This window comes from Macrosteles quadrilineatus, unplaced genomic scaffold, assembly GCF_028750875.1.
Source record: "Macrosteles quadrilineatus isolate MER2022 unplaced genomic scaffold, UCM_ALF_1.0 Scaffold_9__3_contigs__length_116548681, whole genome shotgun sequence".
Taxonomy (NCBI): Eukaryota; Metazoa; Arthropoda; class Insecta; order Hemiptera; family Cicadellidae; genus Macrosteles; species Macrosteles quadrilineatus.
In genome coordinates, this window is record NW_026542602.1 from 95195792 (window position 1) to 95213244 (window position 17453).

The 17453-nt window shown below is 37.6% G+C and overlaps 1 protein-coding gene across 1 annotated transcript in view; it reads left to right on the forward strand.

The window, feature by feature from the left end:
- The window catches only part of LOC129002679 (frizzled-2), a 32631-nt gene extending 16316 nt beyond the window's left edge, over window positions 1–16315 (forward strand). Inside the window, exons 2-3 of the mRNA XM_054430666.1 lie at window positions 345–403; window positions 11050–16315. Coding sequence (XP_054286641.1) covers window positions 11084–12997 — 1914 coding nt within the window. The 5' untranslated portion in view covers window positions 345–403; window positions 11050–11083 and the 3' untranslated portion in view covers window positions 12998–16315. The remainder of the gene's footprint in view (window positions 1–344; window positions 404–11049) is intronic.
- The last annotated feature ends 1138 nt before the right edge of the window (window positions 16316–17453 follow it).

A 17453-nucleotide genomic window follows, 5' to 3' on the forward strand; every position in this document is an offset into this window, starting at 1 on the left:
ATTCTCGTGTTTAGAGCGTAATGAAGCTTTACGATTAGGTTATGAGTGATGTATTTTTGTTTACACTCAGAATATTTCAGCATCCGTTCAACGCAACTACTTTATCAACCAAAGGCTTCACTGGTACATTCCCTTCCTCTATAGATTTGAATCATAAACTATTTGATTCATAGCTTTGGAAGTTATTTCATTTCACTCGAGACAATTGGACCGTATTGCCAACTTGAGCATTTCACGGAAACTATTTGTTAATAGAGAATACACTACAATAAGTAAACCATTAAGAATTAAATCGTGTTAATTTTGTTATACTGTTCACTGATTTGAGCTTTGGTTTTTTGCAGGATTATCGTCGTGACAGCTTTTATTTGAAGGCCACTTGGAAGTGATTTAGGAAAAATTGGTAAGTATTACACTCTGCCACTATTCTTAAATCTGTATAATAGGCAAATGTATCATAAAAAAACCAACATTCAAGCTGGATTGTTTTTTTAACCAACTACCTGACATTAAATTAATGTTGCTTGTCAGATTTGTTTGTACATTAAGATTATTTCCAATCTTTTCATGTTTGAATTTTTTGTCATTTTGCCTTGTTGAATTTTTGTTCCCAATAAAAGTGGCCGACTTATTTCTTTTAGTTAAAAAAGTCAAACCCAGTAACTCGATTAAAACGTATAGGCTTATCATGCTTATTTGCGATCTCTGATTCCACCATATCTCCAGGAGCAATGAACAACTTTCGCATATCTTTGGATTGCGAAGTGATAGGAACGGAAGCTTGTTGGATTTGTTTGTACACGATAAGACCATCTGGCAAACACTTAAGATTGTAAAAGTGTTGGTGATAATACTACATTCGTCGAAATGCGATAAGCTCACAGCTGAGACAGTTGTCTACAGACAGTGTGCCGCCTTCGCGGGCGGATCGTATTTCTGTATCGTTGCGGTTAGTATCACGTTTATGTGCCAAGGTAGAATATATCATGGTCTTTGTGAACACTTTCCTCCACTGAATTAGGTAGTGAATAAGTTTTAAGACATTGTATTTACACTAATCCTTGGTAGAAAATAAATTTGAGATTTAAAAACATAAAAACTAGAGAATAAGATAACCATTTTACCGTAACAAATCTTACCAGCTTCCATCACCTAATTACTCGAATGCCTAACACTCGTGAAGAATTACTTCACTGAGACGGCGAATTACTTTTTACTGCGTATCGATGCAGGGCGAGCATACAATGAAGGGGGTCATATGTGCAGCTTTGTTACCGTTTACAATTAGATGTTTCTTATCCAGGATGATTAACAAGCACGATGATCAAGAAAAGCTGGGCCCAGTTCTAAACCTTTTAAAAGACACCGACTTTTCCTAGGAACGAACGAGCGATCCTCGGATTGTTAGACAAACACTATCTTCATCTTGACGTTATCGACTAACCACACCACTAAGTAGCAATAATTCAACAGGCACTCTAGACATATTATCAACAACTTACGCCACGAAAGATGAATATGCTGATTGTGATTTGAGCAGTCAAAGGCTAATTGGCAAGGCTGATCAATGTTTGGAGAAAGTCTGGCGAATCTGGCATTTGTGACGGGTCAGAGGCCGGTGCCGAAACCTGGGTTTGGGTACGTGCTAGGAGAAACTGGTATTTGGTATGTCGTATTGGGTACGGACTAACTTATGGTTTGTAGCTCGATGAATGAATGGCCTTATAAGTTTTTCTACACAAAAATAATTTGATAGCTAAAGAACAGTTTCTCATTTGAAACAAGATAATTACAATTCTTTACACAATTCTTTGAAAAGCAAGCCTCTTTCATATCGTAAAATTATAAAGTATCATATTCCTACCAGATAAATTTTGGAATAGTTAAATTGGAGGTAACTGTGCACGAAGTGGTATCATTTTGAAAACTCTTTTTGATTTGGATTGTATTTTACTTTTGTTAAATTTGAAATTAATTAAAATAAACGTTTATAACTACCGCCTGTCACACTATTCTACAACTATATAGTTTGAGAATTTTTAAAAGGAGATCCAAATCATACAGTTCTTCAACCCACCAGGACACTATAACTTTCCACATATTTTAACCTGCCTGACCACACGATTACAGTCCAATCCTGAAATCCTCTCGAATTCCTTGGCACCTTGTGCTGTCAGAATCCTCTAAGATTAGGTCTTAGGGGCATCTGGTCAAAATATTTTAGAAGCTAGTCAGGACATTAGAGGTGATTAACGGTCTGACTATCGAAATATATTATATAAAAATTGCTCGTTCAATCAACGTCACCATAAGATCAAGCACAGCATTTTTTATTTGTAGTTAACTCTATTTGTAAGTTTATTGTATTTATAAACCCTAGTCAGAAAATGAAAATCACTGTAATTCTCACGGGAATTTATCTAACACACCTTGGAAAAGACTTTCACAAATTAATATCAAGATTGGACATATTGACGTGGCTGGATATTTACTGGACTTACTTCGTTTGACATAATTTTGAAAGCGTTTACATGTTTACTACTCAGTCTATAGTTTGTAAAATTTTACAACTAACAGTTTGCACAGACCCCTTATCTGTCTTTTGCAGATGTAGTGAATTACAAAACGAAAAGCGGACGCAGATTTTTAAAAGCTATCTCTCAGCATCCACTTCAGACTGTCAAGGAGATGATGCGTAACGAATCAATTAAGGTAAAATGAGTCCATTACGGCGTAAAATGAATCCATTAACTGTGTAAAATGGATCAATTAACGATCTTGGAGATGGAAATGACAAGTTGTCAAGATCGGCGCGTCTCGACAATTTCGATAATTAATTTAACAGGTCGCAGGCTGGTAGATTAACACTTACTTAACGGTTTACGGGAATCTTTTGATAACTGTCGTTGGCAACTCTGCGTTTTTTGAATTTCCATCAATAATCATTCTATGAGATTGAATTATTAAGGAGATCTGTTTCATGGATCTCGGAAAATTTTCTTAAGTACATCGTGTCAATAATTGTTGCTAAAGGTGTAGGCCTTGTAGGTTTGTATTATTAACGAGAATCAACGTCAACAAAGTCTTCTGTATAGCATCTTTTATTTGCCAGCCAAACTATCGAAATCGTTAACTTTATCCTCGTGTAATATTTTCAATTGGTTCCGCATTCCTTTGCATCTATGTCAACTTTGTAGCATTTTGTTCAGGTTTACAGTCAAAACTACTTTAAAAAAAAATTACAGATGTAGTCATTATAGTCTTAATTGCTGAAACGAGTGCTAACAATGCCTAAGTGTTGTGAGAATTACATTTTATCTGGTATTTAACACCAGCTATTCACCATCGCGAATTTCCGATAGCAGCATTTATATAGCATAATCGTCAAAACAGTATTTCAGTCCAAAACTCCTGTAGTTCCGATTGTGCTATGTAGCCAGCAGCCTGCCTGTACCAAGTATACCGTACCAGGGATCGGGTCTGCTCGGACCAGTTCATTTACATGCAGCCGGGTCCGATAATGCCAATAAATATGGCCGATCGTTTGTTTTGAGCCAGGAAGGTTATCAGATTCTCCCCCTTCTCTCTCAGACTGACGCTATATTTCTCCGGTTCTGTCCAAGTTAATCACCTGCTGTTGTTAGTATACCTATCTCCATCTGCCTCTCCCTTTTCTCTTTCTCTCTCCCCCTCCCACACAATCTTATCTGCATGAATCTTCTCCAACGAGTCGTTCGCCTTGCCGCCGCCGTGGCTGTCTAGTGTCTGGTGTCCTGCAGTGGCTAAGGTCCTCGACTGCAGTACCGTCTGGGTGGTTGCAGAAGAAAAATGAGATTCATACGCTTTACTATTGATTCCCTTGGAATTTAGTTAACTTACTTGATAGGGAATCAGTATCAAATGTCTGTCTGCTTTCTGGATTAGATATATTCTTGATCATTGAAGTTTTTACGCCTAGCGAAAGATTGGCTGGTTTCATTACCTAAGCTGCATTATGAAATAATTAAAATGCAGGGAAAATATCATATCAACCATTACGTTACTTTGGAACCATGTGTCTTGTAATCATGTACATATATAAGTTTAAGGCTATACTTATGTTTGTCTTGTATTTTTTAAATTTGTATTTGTTTGTAGCGCACTTATAACAAAAATCAAAAACTCAGTATAAAACCTTATGTCCCTTTTCGTATTCAGAATTGTACATACATCAATGTGTTTATTCTTACTTTCAATTAATCAGCAATTTGTTTTTAAATTTCCTCCACAGCTAAACACACAAGACTTGTAAATTTATTTGATCACAAGCGAGTTACAATTTCCCAATTGAATAAAACCCACGCAGAACACGAAGTAAAACAGAAACGGAATTGTAAACACTTCCATTAGCGAAAAATGGATCATAACTTGGCCCGGTGTTGGTCTATTTCCAAATGTTTGGATGCAGAACCAACAGTTAGCAGTTATGTGAACAAACAAACAGTCAATATTTAACGGCGGCTTCTGCAGAAATAACCGATAGTGGTCAAACCTTGCGCTACATTTGTTGACTTTATGTTCTGCAGAGAGGTAAATTTATGACGGTATTTTTGATCTTGCTCAAAAGGTTATTAATGTAGTCATGCTTTACTTTTCTTAGTAGAGTGCTGTACTGAGTTTTGGTTTTAGGTGAACCCCGACGGTATAATCTTTTGCTGTTAAATGTTTTAATCTGGTATAGTTAAAGTTGTTGCGAAACTTGTACTAGAATGAATAATTAATGTGTAATGTGTTGAAATCGAATGCACTTTTAAGTACAGGAATATCCGTTGATCTGTAGGTTATTATTTTCATATCATTGCTAAATCACAAAGATAGATAGTGTTTCCCCTAATACCCCTAAAAATTAAATTAAGCACATTTAAAACCCGCATAGTGAAGACATAATAACTATAATTAGTTACCGGGTTGAGAATTACATATGCGGAAATTCAAGTTGGGAAGGAAATAAAGAAAGAGCCGACAAACACCTTAGTAGGGGCGCGCTAATGAAAAATTAACAATCATCCGCAGCGGGCGGCGTGAAGAGGAAGAATCCTGGAGAGGGTTGAGGAGTGGAGGGGAGTCATATCATTATGTCTAAGGGGAGGGGTGTGACGGAAAATGCACTACCGGAAAAATGCATTAAACACCCTTGTACATCCTGGAGATCCTCATCGATCATAGTTTACACTTATGTAACTTGGTCTCATAGTGCTTTTTGGGGGTACACTATTTTATTGATATAATGACAAAGTGTATAGTTTTTCTTTAATGCTATAATCACGGTATTTATATAACATGCTTGCTGACTTGATATTTGTCAATGTGAGTTTTCATTCAGAATCTTAATTTAGTTAATTGATCGAGTTCTGGATAGTTAAATAGTTTCGTCAGTAAATAGACTAGTTAGAATTGTCGGAGGAGTAAATGGTTGTAGGTTAGTTTTGGGGGCCAAATTAAGGAAATAAATGGAATCATATCGTTTAAAAATATTTTAAAATTACATTTTGGGTTTTTTTTTCAAGAATTTATCTCCAAACTACCGGCTCACAACCCCTCTTATACGCCCATACATCTAATGATATACTTTAATTTACTTTGAACACTTAGGAGTTTTATGAAATGATTTATTGTCAGCCACATATGCCTACACTCAATGCAGCCACTTATATAATAAGTATCCCTTTAACTGCCATTTAATTAGAATCTAAATATCATTTACACAAAATAAACAATAACCGTACACAGAATTTTATTAAGGAAATGTGGTCAACAAATCCTACTGTTTTTACAAGTTGAACGTTTCGTTTGATTGGAGAATAACATGACGATGTTATTCTCCAATCAAATTGATTTCTCTAACTCCAGTTTTAAGGAAAATTTATTTTTTTCGAAAATCCTTGATAAACATCAGGATTTTCGAAAAAAAGAAATTTTCCTTAAAACTGGAGTTGGAGAAATCAAATGGCACAAAAAGTATCAGCAAATGACTAACACATCCGGTTCTAACGAGGCTGGGGAGGAAACTAATGAAACATCAGGGAGCGACCCCTACACATCATTACACGGCATGAAGCGGGAAATAGACTTGACGAAGTTACTTGCCAATACTGTAGTTGCAATAAGCATATGACATCACACGCTTCACACCCTCATGCCAAGAGTGTGCAAGGGTGATTACTGACTACTCAGGCTGTGACGAAGTTAATATTCCGACATAGTCAATATTCATACTCTTGCTCACGACCGTGCAGAAAGGCAAGTGTCCTGTGAAAAGTCCGTATAACTAGTGATCGTTTACTGTTGTTATTATTAAAAAATCTAAATATGAATACTATATTCATCGAACTTATTCACCCATTAAACAGCAAACAGTAGGTTTTTTAGTAGCTTTGGGCTATACTTATCAAATTACGTAAACAATAAGCACGACAAATAATTAAAATAGTGAGCAGTTGCAAGCAAGAGGTGGTCGTAGGGTAATGCCTTGTGGAACACCATTACTGATTTTATTATTCCGATGTATACAACTTTTATGATTACTGTAAACTGTAGGCCTACAGGCTATTCAACAAGTCAGTTTTACCACAGCCACCTGTGGTTTGACTCATACAATACAATACAATAGTTACAAATTATAAACAATGGCTTAAGCTGTATTAATAAATCCGTAGTCACCCTTGATAAATATTTAAAATAGTTAATAAAAGAGTTTCAAGAGACTAAAGTGGTTGAAGGGTGATGTCTTGTGGGACACCATTACTGATTATACCCTTCCTATATCTACACTTTAACAATAAACCCCAAACTATGTTAGTGTGACTAAGACCAAAGAGAATATTTATCTACCCATAGTAAAAAAGTAGCATATAAGCTACCAGCCTATATAAAATTCTTTATTAACGATAAATTTGAGTTTTGAGTGGAGTAAAAAAATGGTCCCAGAGTAGAGTCTTGTTGAAAAGCCATTACTGATTTACCCTTCATGCATTTAAAATTTGAATATTATACTAAGTGTGTAAAACGTATATCAGTAGAACATTTATTGACGTGTGAAAGCTATATACGTGATTTATTGCAAACCCATTTACGTTACGCACGATAAATAATTATGATCGTATGAAACAAAAGTGGTCCCAGAGTGGAGCCTTGTGGAGCTCCATTACCAATGCGACAGCGCCTTACCTGGCTTGTCTCACTGGGCTAGTTGCCCACTGTAGAGTGTAGATATCCTGGGAACTGAGGGAGTGGTCACAGTCTGTTAGCATGAATTAGAAACTTCCTCTCTATACTTTGTAGAGTTTTGTGTAAAAGGAAAATACGTATTTACCAAGTATTGTACTGTATGTACAAAGAATTGATTGTATATTCTTGATTTTGGCATTCACTGAAATATTGGGCTCATGAAATTGCCTTTGCTTTCTCACATTTTGTGGATATACAGAATATAGTGATGGATACGGGTGTTTTGTCTTGCTATGATCTTCATCGCATTAACTATTTTTGCTGTATTGATAGTATTTTTAAAATCTAGGGAAATGCTTATGTTTATCTTAGTAAGCACTCAAGACAACTTATTTTTTAAATGTGCCATTGTATTTATCACTTTTAAAGTATGTACACACAATACAATAAGTAAAAATATGGTTCATTTAATTGTACGTACCCATCAATATTTTTTTAAATTGCGGAAAGTAAATTGAAGAAAGGTAGAGATACCAATGTACCAATGGTAATTATCAATGGTAATTCTTTTCTTTAGTTAAGGTGGACAACCTCTTTCAAAACAATGGCTGTCGTTTTGTCCAACAGCCAATAGTTTTCTTTCTTTTTATCAAATACACGAAGTTTCTCAACTGCTTTCACATAAAATATGTCCAGTGGGCATCGACATGCCACCCAGCGCATCTAAACAAAACAGTTAACCCACACGGCCTCTAGCCTCTACGTGTAGGCACACAAATGACTGGTTTACATACTGAATTGGACAGCTGTACTTGTTTTTCTGCCAAGGCAGTGTTTCACAACATCTGTTAAGCAAGGACACCGTCGACGTGACGGATCGTCCCAGGTTTTGGGTCCATTGAATAAGACAAACTATTTTTTAAGTGGATGAACAACTATTTGCTACAGAAGCTACATTCCTTTTGATGAGTTTATACTTTTTTTACCCAATTTGATATATTTCCCTGAATATTTTCTTTTAAATACGCATACATTGGCGGTTTCTGCCAGTATATTTAAACTCCTTGGATCTATGATTGAAATAATTGTTGTCATTCTGACCGAGAATTAAGTTGAAACCCAACGGCATTTAGTTTGATTCAATGTTTTAATATTTCTTTGTTTAAGAAGTATTTGTACAGTGTATGTGTAACTTACAGCCAGGTGGCCGTGACCTATGTAAATTAGCAACTTGTTTTGTAAAGGATTTTAATTTAAATGCTACTCTGTTTACTTCTTGGTATATTGTTTGGGAACTATTTAAAAATATCTATCGAACAATGCATTGTATGACGTTTACAAGAACTTCCAAATAATTGACCAATAAATGGTGTAATATAGTTAACCTTTTTCACTGTGCCTTGTGCTCCATCTTTGTAGTCCACAAACCTTCTTGGCCTAAAGCTCTCCAAGTGCAGGAAAAAAAGATAAGAAAAATTATACTAACTTTTCACATTTTAATCATACATTTCACAATGAAGTGAAACCTATATCACTTCGTCACTACAAATATTCCACTTTCTCATGTCGTTATATCAGTCATACCTTTGAAAGTGAGTGAGGGAGGCGTTAACTACCCGTCACTCTTCATCACTTGCCCCAATCAGAGTCCAAGTGATAATCACTTCACCTCGGTCACTTCACTTCATTTGTTCTAATTCCATTCCCACATCCTCTTTGACACTTATACATGTCAATCTTTGTTTAGTCCTTGTCCCCTACTTCTCTTGTGATTGTTTTTTGATTACATAACATGTGTTAACTGTCTTCTTTCGAGTTCTATCTTACTTAGTAAAACTCCATGTTGTTTGTTTGATTTTTGTTATTAAAACATACATGAATATGAAGTGTACAATCAGGTTTTTGTCACAAGATCATACAACGCTTCTGATAAAACTCGCACAGTATATTGTACGAATATGAATTTTAATTTGCCATGTCCCTAATGAGATCGAAGCAAAATTATTAGCATGAAGAGTTCTACCAGTGGTATCTTTATACAATTAAATTAAATGGTAAAAGTAGAACCGCTGGTGAAATGTTTTTAATATTGATACAAAATATTGGAAAGTCTATTTAAATCGTTATCGGATCATTATGTAAACACTCAGTTTAACATTTTTTGCTTATATTGTTTGGCAATTGAGTGTAAGATTAGCAAATTGTTTAATACAGTATGCACATCTTTACCAGTTTGTATTTAATATAACCTATTTTTTATCTTAAGTGCATTCCGCATCAATAACTGTATTATTTAAAATATCTTGAAAATACCTAATAAAAAATTCCGATATTACTGTGTATTGTTTTCAATGAGAATGAAAAACTTCACCAATAACGTATTGCACTGTACTATATTTAGGTGACAATATAATTTTTAATCGCAGTGCAATATCGCAGTTCCTAGCAAGTAGGCCTACATAACCTTTCAAGACATAAAATACGTCTCACAGTTTACCCCCCCTAGGTGATAATAACGTAATAACCCATAGATTTCCAACAGCTCCACGCGTACAAGTTAAACAAACCTATAAAACGCTTTTAGACACAAACAAGCCGATTTATTTGTTTACTTAGCGTTTTACTACGGAAGCCCTACAGGAAGGTATAGTCCAATAACAAACCTGCATTGTCTCTAATGCTACTTGGCAAGTTGCAAGTCTGCATTGATTCTACACTCGTTACCAACTATTCCCTCCCCCCGTTCCACATCAGCATCAGACTCTTTTCATCTTGGGCAGGTGAATTGAAATTCGCCCTGAATGGTTGCCATTATCAATTAAGCTCTGTAAGGAGCCGGCGTTTTATCTGGTTTTACTTTTAATTGCGACTCGAATTTTGTGAAAGCTCTTGCTTTACTTAAAGCCTATTTGACTGAATTGATTTCTTGATATCGGGAATCAATTCGTACGCATTTGAAGATTTTTAATCATGATTTTCGAGACAGTGGATGTACTCGAATAACTTGGTTTATGTGTAAAAAAAAATGATTTTAAAGTTGATAGTGTAATTTTGAAAACTACGGATTATTATTTAGTAGTCTGTTTACTTTAGAAGGATATTACATATTTATCTTTGACAACATTAAAATTCAGTTGGCTATATGACTCATATTGGTGTATAAAAATGTGTTTAACACGTTTTTTGCGTATTATTTATGCTTGATGGGAAAACAAGTTCAGTAATTATTTGGAGATGTATTGAGCCAATATTGTACTACAGCTTGATATGAATGATACATGTCCTATTGAAACGTAATTACAGGAAAGCTAATGAGATTGTACATTAATTACGAAAGTTAACCAATCATACGTTTACGTCATGATTTGTCGGTGGTGGATCCCATTTAATTCACAACCTAACCTTTTTGTTTCAAATGGTAATCTTAACTTGTACAATACATAATGTTTATTCGAATATCTGAAAAGCTCTATAGGCTACCTACCGTTCATTAGAATATCCGGAACCCAAGTTGAGTCTGCTCTAAGATAATTCATCACCGTAACACAGCATATCCAATGTTCCTTAATTTCCTCCATGTGTAACTATAATTAGCCTCACACTCATCACTTGACACTCACTTCATCACTCAGTAAAAAGCCGTGACAAATAAATCACCAGCGGCTACAAAACACACATCCCAGGTCTGTAAATCTTGCGGCAAGTGGGCGGTGACGTACATCATTGCGCCAACGACGCTGCCACGGAGAGGCGTTCGCACTTTCATTAAATTTAATTAATGCACGGCCCACGTTGAACTGCGACCTCTATCAATTCTGTACTGATCGTCCTCGTTTGTTACAGGATGTCGAAGATGCTGTAGAAGATTGAGACCACGATGATCTTCGTTGTCTTCGCCGTCTTCGCTCTCTTCGCGTCGAAGGCTTCGGCGGATTTGACTCCTGTCGTGGTAGCTTCTTCGCCCAACGGAGTCGCGTCGGCTTCTGCCCCCAACTCGAGATGCGAGGAGATAACCATCCCCATGTGTCGGGGGATAGGGTACAACATGACTTCAATGCCCAACGAGTTGAATCACGATACTCAAGAAGAAGCCGGGCTAGAAGTGCACCAGTTTTGGCCCTTGGTGGAGATCAGATGCTCGCCGGACTTGAAGTTTTTCCTGTGTTCGATGTACGCGCCCATCTGTATCGAGGACTACCACAAGCCCCTGCCCGCTTGTAGGAGTGTTTGTATCAGAGCGAGAGACGGCTGTGCCCCTCTCATGCAGCAGTACGGGTTTCAATGGCCCGAAAGAATGGCTTGTGAAAAGCTGCCTGTGCACAACAGTGACCCGGACAATTTGTGTATGGAGCAGAACAACAGAACTGACATGACTCAGTACTCTGCCGTGACTCCACCTACAAAGCCCACCAAGAAACCTACGAGTGTTACATCGCGCTGTAAACCCGGTAAAAATGGAAAGTGCAGAGAGCCAAATTCTCTCTACCCCATTGGAGACTTTACTCACCCCAGTGGAAAAGATTGTGCGTGCAGATGTCGTCCTCCACTCATCACAATCGAGCGGGAAAACTTCCTCTACAACAGGAGTATATCCGTCGCCGGCGTAGACAACTGCGGTTTTCCATGTAGAGGCGTTTTCTTCACCCAAGAAGAAAAGGAGTTCGCGACTATTTGGATTACGTTGTGGTCCGGACTGTGTGCGGTTTCTACTTTGATGACACTTACTACGTTTCTGATTGACACGGAGCGCTTCAAGTATCCAGAGAGACCAATAGTTTTCTTGTCTGCCTGCTACTTCATGGTCAGCGTCGGTTACCTCATCAGAGTCGCGTTAGGACACGAGGAAGTTGCTTGTGAAGGAAGGATGATTAGGTACAGTGCTTCAGGACCGATACCTTGTACACTGGTCTTCCTCCTCATTTACTATTTCGGAATGGCATCCTCCATATGGTGGGTAGTGTTGTCTTTCACTTGGTTCTTGGCCGCCGGATTAAAGTGGGGGAACGAAGCTATCGCCGGGTACGCTCAATATTTTCATCTAGCAGCCTGGTTGATTCCCACAGTAAAGTCAGTCGGGGTGTTAGTGATGGCTGCAGTCGACGGAGATCCAGTAGCAGGGATCTGTTACGTTGGTAACCAAAACGCTGAAAATCTACGTATATTCGTACTTGTTCCACTTCTCGTCTATCTGCTTCTCGGAACCTCATTTCTTCTCGGAGGATTCGTCTCGCTCTTCAGGATCCGCAGTGTAATCAAACAGCAAGGAGGGATTGGAGGACGCAGCAAAGCCGACAAACTAGAGAAGTTAATGATCAGAATTGGAATATTCAGTGTACTCTACACTCTCCCTGCGACAACAGTTATTGGCTGCCATTTCTACGAGTCTACTCTATACACAGACTGGATGACACCCCTCGTGTGTCCTTGCAATGAAACTGTCCACCATAGAACCCGCTTCCGTCCCCTCTACACGGTCCTGATGCTCAAGTACTTCATGGCGTTGGCTGTCGGGATCACCTCTGGAGTGTGGATCTGGTCGGGGAAGACCCTCGGCTCGTGGAGTAGACTCTGGAGGAGGCTGTTTGGTGGTGGCCACGGCCACGGCCAGGTCCTCATCAACCCTGGAAAGCAGAGGGTGATGAAGCAGCAGTATCTAGTCCCTGTAGTTCCCGCTCCCAGCAGCACCCTACTGTCAGCGCCTCACGTGGCTCCTGGCAGCATCCCCACGTCGGGCAGTCTTCACCACCACATGATCAAACAGGCCCAGCAAGCGCCGCTCACCCACGTATGACAGAAAGCGCACTCCGAGACTCCTGACTCGGCGCCTGCTCTCAGCAACTACGGACCCATATAGCTATGGGCCGGACAGGTCACTAGGTTGTAAGTACGTACTTTAGTGCTGCTCTCGTTTTAGATTGGATAACAGACATGACTCTGTTGTGAGGTATCAGGGAAGTTTTCTTATCTTTATTTCACTTTGAATTATAAGTAATACCAATATAAGATGTTTGCAAAAGGTTTCACGTAATGTACCATATCTTAATTTTCAGTGTACTAAATGTGGTACCACCCAAGCTTTAGATATTTAATTCAGTGATGTAAAACTATTTAACACAAGTTCATTTTAGGCCAATGAATGTTCTCATCAGGCATAATATAGCGTTAAATTAGTTTCAATACTTGTGAAGGTAACATTTTTTTTGCAATTGAATTGTAGACTAAGATAAACGACTATGAAATGTCAAATACCCCGCACAAAACTATCCTTCATCCAATTACGATTGCATAATCTATTTAACAAAATTCGTGGTATGAGCTATTTATGGAAGACATCTTTCCACTACAGCCATAGTTTTCTATCCCTCGCATGACTGGGAATGACCGTGACTGGCACGAGAAATACAAACACGTCGAGTGCGTGAGGCAGAGAGCAGAGAGATTGTGAAGAGCTCTTCGACTGACCTCACAATGCGAGACCCGCCTCTTATCACGACCTTGTTGATTGTAACCAGTTTGTCAGTCTCGCTAGTCATCCACAACCCACCTGGACAAACACTTGACGTTGCTTTCTGAAAGCGCAGCTGTCAAACGTGGGTCGCTGGTTTTCAGAATTGTAGGACATTTGAATGAGGGATGGCGGTTTGTACGATTAATGTTTACATTTCAACTTTGTTCCGAAAGTGTTAAAGAACATTTTGAAAATCACTGCTAAACGTTATTTGCTATCGTTTGAGTATTTGAAATACAACCAAGTGGAATCTTTGAATTTCAATATGAAGCACTTGTGTCAATTTAAACCGTTTAAGTCACATCACATTCTTTAATAAAAAAATGCATTTTATAGTTAATCACCTGATTTTAAAAGATGTGAAGAATTAACCAGCTTGGTTAGTGAAACCTAACAGTCTTGATGTTGAAAATTTTTACGGCCATAAACACATTACAAGTAGTCTTTATCTCGAATCTTCTTTAACTCCAAGTAACACAGAAGTTTGATAGTACAGCTTTACAGTTAGATATACTGTATTTTAAATACGTAGAAAACGGAAAGCTGTATTTAAAATTTGGATCTGAATACAAATTATGAATTTTCCGTGGTAGCATTTGCAAAGTCACAACCGAGGGCAAAGTAACCTAGAGTAACTCTATCCCCATATGCCAAGTACAAGCTTCATCCGAATCCAATTGAAAAGATTATTGAATTCGCTTTCACCGTGACCTGCACCCGGTTGACAAATTTGCGCATAAACTCGACAAATTCCCTCCAAAACTCGACAATCCGATTGGCTGCGGCTAATAAGCGTTGTCGCAGTGGAATGCAATTACCGTGGATCATCCGCATATTGATCTGCTAGCGTGCTTCCCTCTCGTCCTCTGGTAATTTACGAGGGTTTCAGCCTCTCGCATTAATATTAACCTTCGATGCCTTTAGTTCGCATCGGGCAGATCTCCTTTGGGAATTTATGTTTTTTTGCGAAGGATCCTTCATTAATGCCACTGTTTTACGATGTATTCAACTTCAGTTTTCTAGGTAGGGCCTTCGTCATTTAGAGATGGACTTCACTAATTTGAATAGCATGCGAACGTAGTTTTTTTAACGTACCTTTAGACAGTGGTGTGGTTCATATCCTTCTGTTTTTAAAGTAAGTAATACTCACTGCTTCATAGTTTTCAACATTCCCCTGTTGGTAAGGACTCACGATCGTATGTCCCCAATCCCCAATGTTAAATATGTAGGAATTGCTATTGTTTGTAGAACTACAATCAATAACCCTCTACTCATTACTCTTTACCACTCGACGATTTGATCGCGAAACCCTTTTTGATAAAACTGGGGCGAACGAAATAGGTCGGTAATCCACAATTTCCTTTGCAGCGACGGGAGCAAACGCGGATCTGAAATCAAATAACGCAGTATGGAGGACTGATTTCATTTCACGTTCGCAACGCTCGTTCGGATTGCGCAAACTTCTACAAATTACTCTCTGTTTATTGAATTCCCTTTCTTTGACTGTACGCAACAGTAATTCACTTGCAAATCGTCTTTTTAACCTTTGTACCACTCTGTGTTTGACTTTGCAGACGCTTTTGAAACCTTTCGTCTGCCACTTGGTTTTATTTGCACTCAAACAATATTGTTTAACAAGATCTTATCGTATTTGATATTTAACGTTTTTGGTTGAGCGGTTGTTAAAAGTAGAACTTAATTGGAATGTATCTGAGTTTGGTTTGTTTTTACGTTATATACGTGGTATTATGTTGCAATCAGACACTATGATGCTATAAAATCATTGTTTTAATGTTTAAAATCAATTCAAACTTGCTTCAAGATAATAACAAATACACACAATTTATTCAACCATCTATAAATACTGATTGCCTCATACCCCGGCCATGCGAGGGATTTCAGTAAGCTGTGATTGAAAATAAATTATAAAAAGGCAATCAGTCCGTCCGATGACCACCAGTATCATTGTAAAACAATCCATCATTTATCTGGGATTAATTCGTGTTCGGATGATACCTACAGGTGGTTTATCTTGTTTGTTTTTCATAGTATGACATTACTTATTATTTTTTAATAAGGTTTTGATTAATTTCAAGTGCTTGTTTATTATTAAGTAGTAGTTTGTTGATTAGGCTTACACGAGAGCAGCAAATATTAAAGTATGAATTACACTGAACTCAAGCAATACTGAAAATCAGTCTACCATAAGGGTAGACGTTTTCGTTTATTCGTAGAAGACTATTTTTTAATGTGAACCGATATACGTAACAAAGTGATGCACAATGTGTGGACTTATTTTGTAGGTAAGCTTTACAGAAGGAATTACTGCCAGCAGTGAAACAATAATTTATACCTTTATTGTAAATATGTATAGTCTGTAAATATGTGTATTTATATTAATGTACAGAGTGTATATGTTTGTATCTAAGCTTACTGTCGCGTACGGCTAAGTTATCGTAATATATGTCGTTTAGAGTTAGAAGAGAGAGGAGTACCCCAGGTTGAACTTTTAGGACTACTTTTCTTTAGATGGTTTATTAGCGAATTTCCCTATAGGGAAGTAGCTATTACCGTAGGTCTCATGGTAAGACTTAGGCCCGGGACCGATTTACTTTTTCATTTTGATGTCCCCAGAGGACAAAAACACCATTCGTTCAAATTTTTATATATGTATATATATATATATATAGATACTAGCTGTGTACCCGTTCTACGCACGGGGATCTTATAATATTCAGTTGAAACCTTCTTATATAACGAACAGCAGTTGGTTTGCATATTTTAAGATATGCTGGCCAAACTATTATACATAGCTTCATTTTATGTTGTTTTTTGTTGTTCCGGATCGGTATGACAATCAATAAAAGGTTAAATTACCTCTGTGTCTGCCGGTCGATCCTATAACGGTAGGCTTACTTTTATTTTTACTATCTGATCTCGTTTGCATGGCTCAATCACGTCCTGGTTGAAGTTCGTTCGCTACGCTCACTCACCTGTATGTTGGAGCTCGTTCGCTGCGCTCACTTTCCTTCAGGTTAGCTCGTTCGCTACGCTCACTTGCCTTCAGGTTAGCTCGTTCGCTACGCTCACTCGCCTCCAGGTTGCAAATTAGCTGTTGTCATAAATGTAAAAGAAATAATAGTGCTAGTGCTGCACCCTGTTGGTAATCCTTGTAACTTTAATGCTATTGAACATCACAGAACAGAACCAACTTGTTTAATTGAAACAGCTGTTAAGATTCAATAATTTCATTTCTCATAAGGTTAACATGGGCTTCCAGAAATTCCACGTCAAAAATCGACAAAAACTTGATTTTCAAGGGTTTACTGTTAAATATCTAACTGTCTCATATTCGATGAAATACGTCTAAAACCATCTCATATATGTATAGTATTTGGAAAATAAGTTTCAGGCGGGACAGTGCTATAGTTATTGAGGAGTAGTTGTAATAAAGTGCGTATTTTAGCGTTACCAAGAGAATGACAGATAGACAGACAGACAGACAGACAGACAGACAGACAGAAATTGAGATAAGGTTTGATTCGGTTTCTCTGACCTATGAAATGTAAAAATAACCAAAAAGTTCATTATTCTAAGCAATGTACAGACAAAACTCTAATTTTATTTATATAGATATATATATATATATATAGATTTATATATATATGTGTCCGTGAACACGATAACTTGAGTAATTTTTATCCGATTTTGATGAAATTTGGTTTGAAGGTGTAAGGCG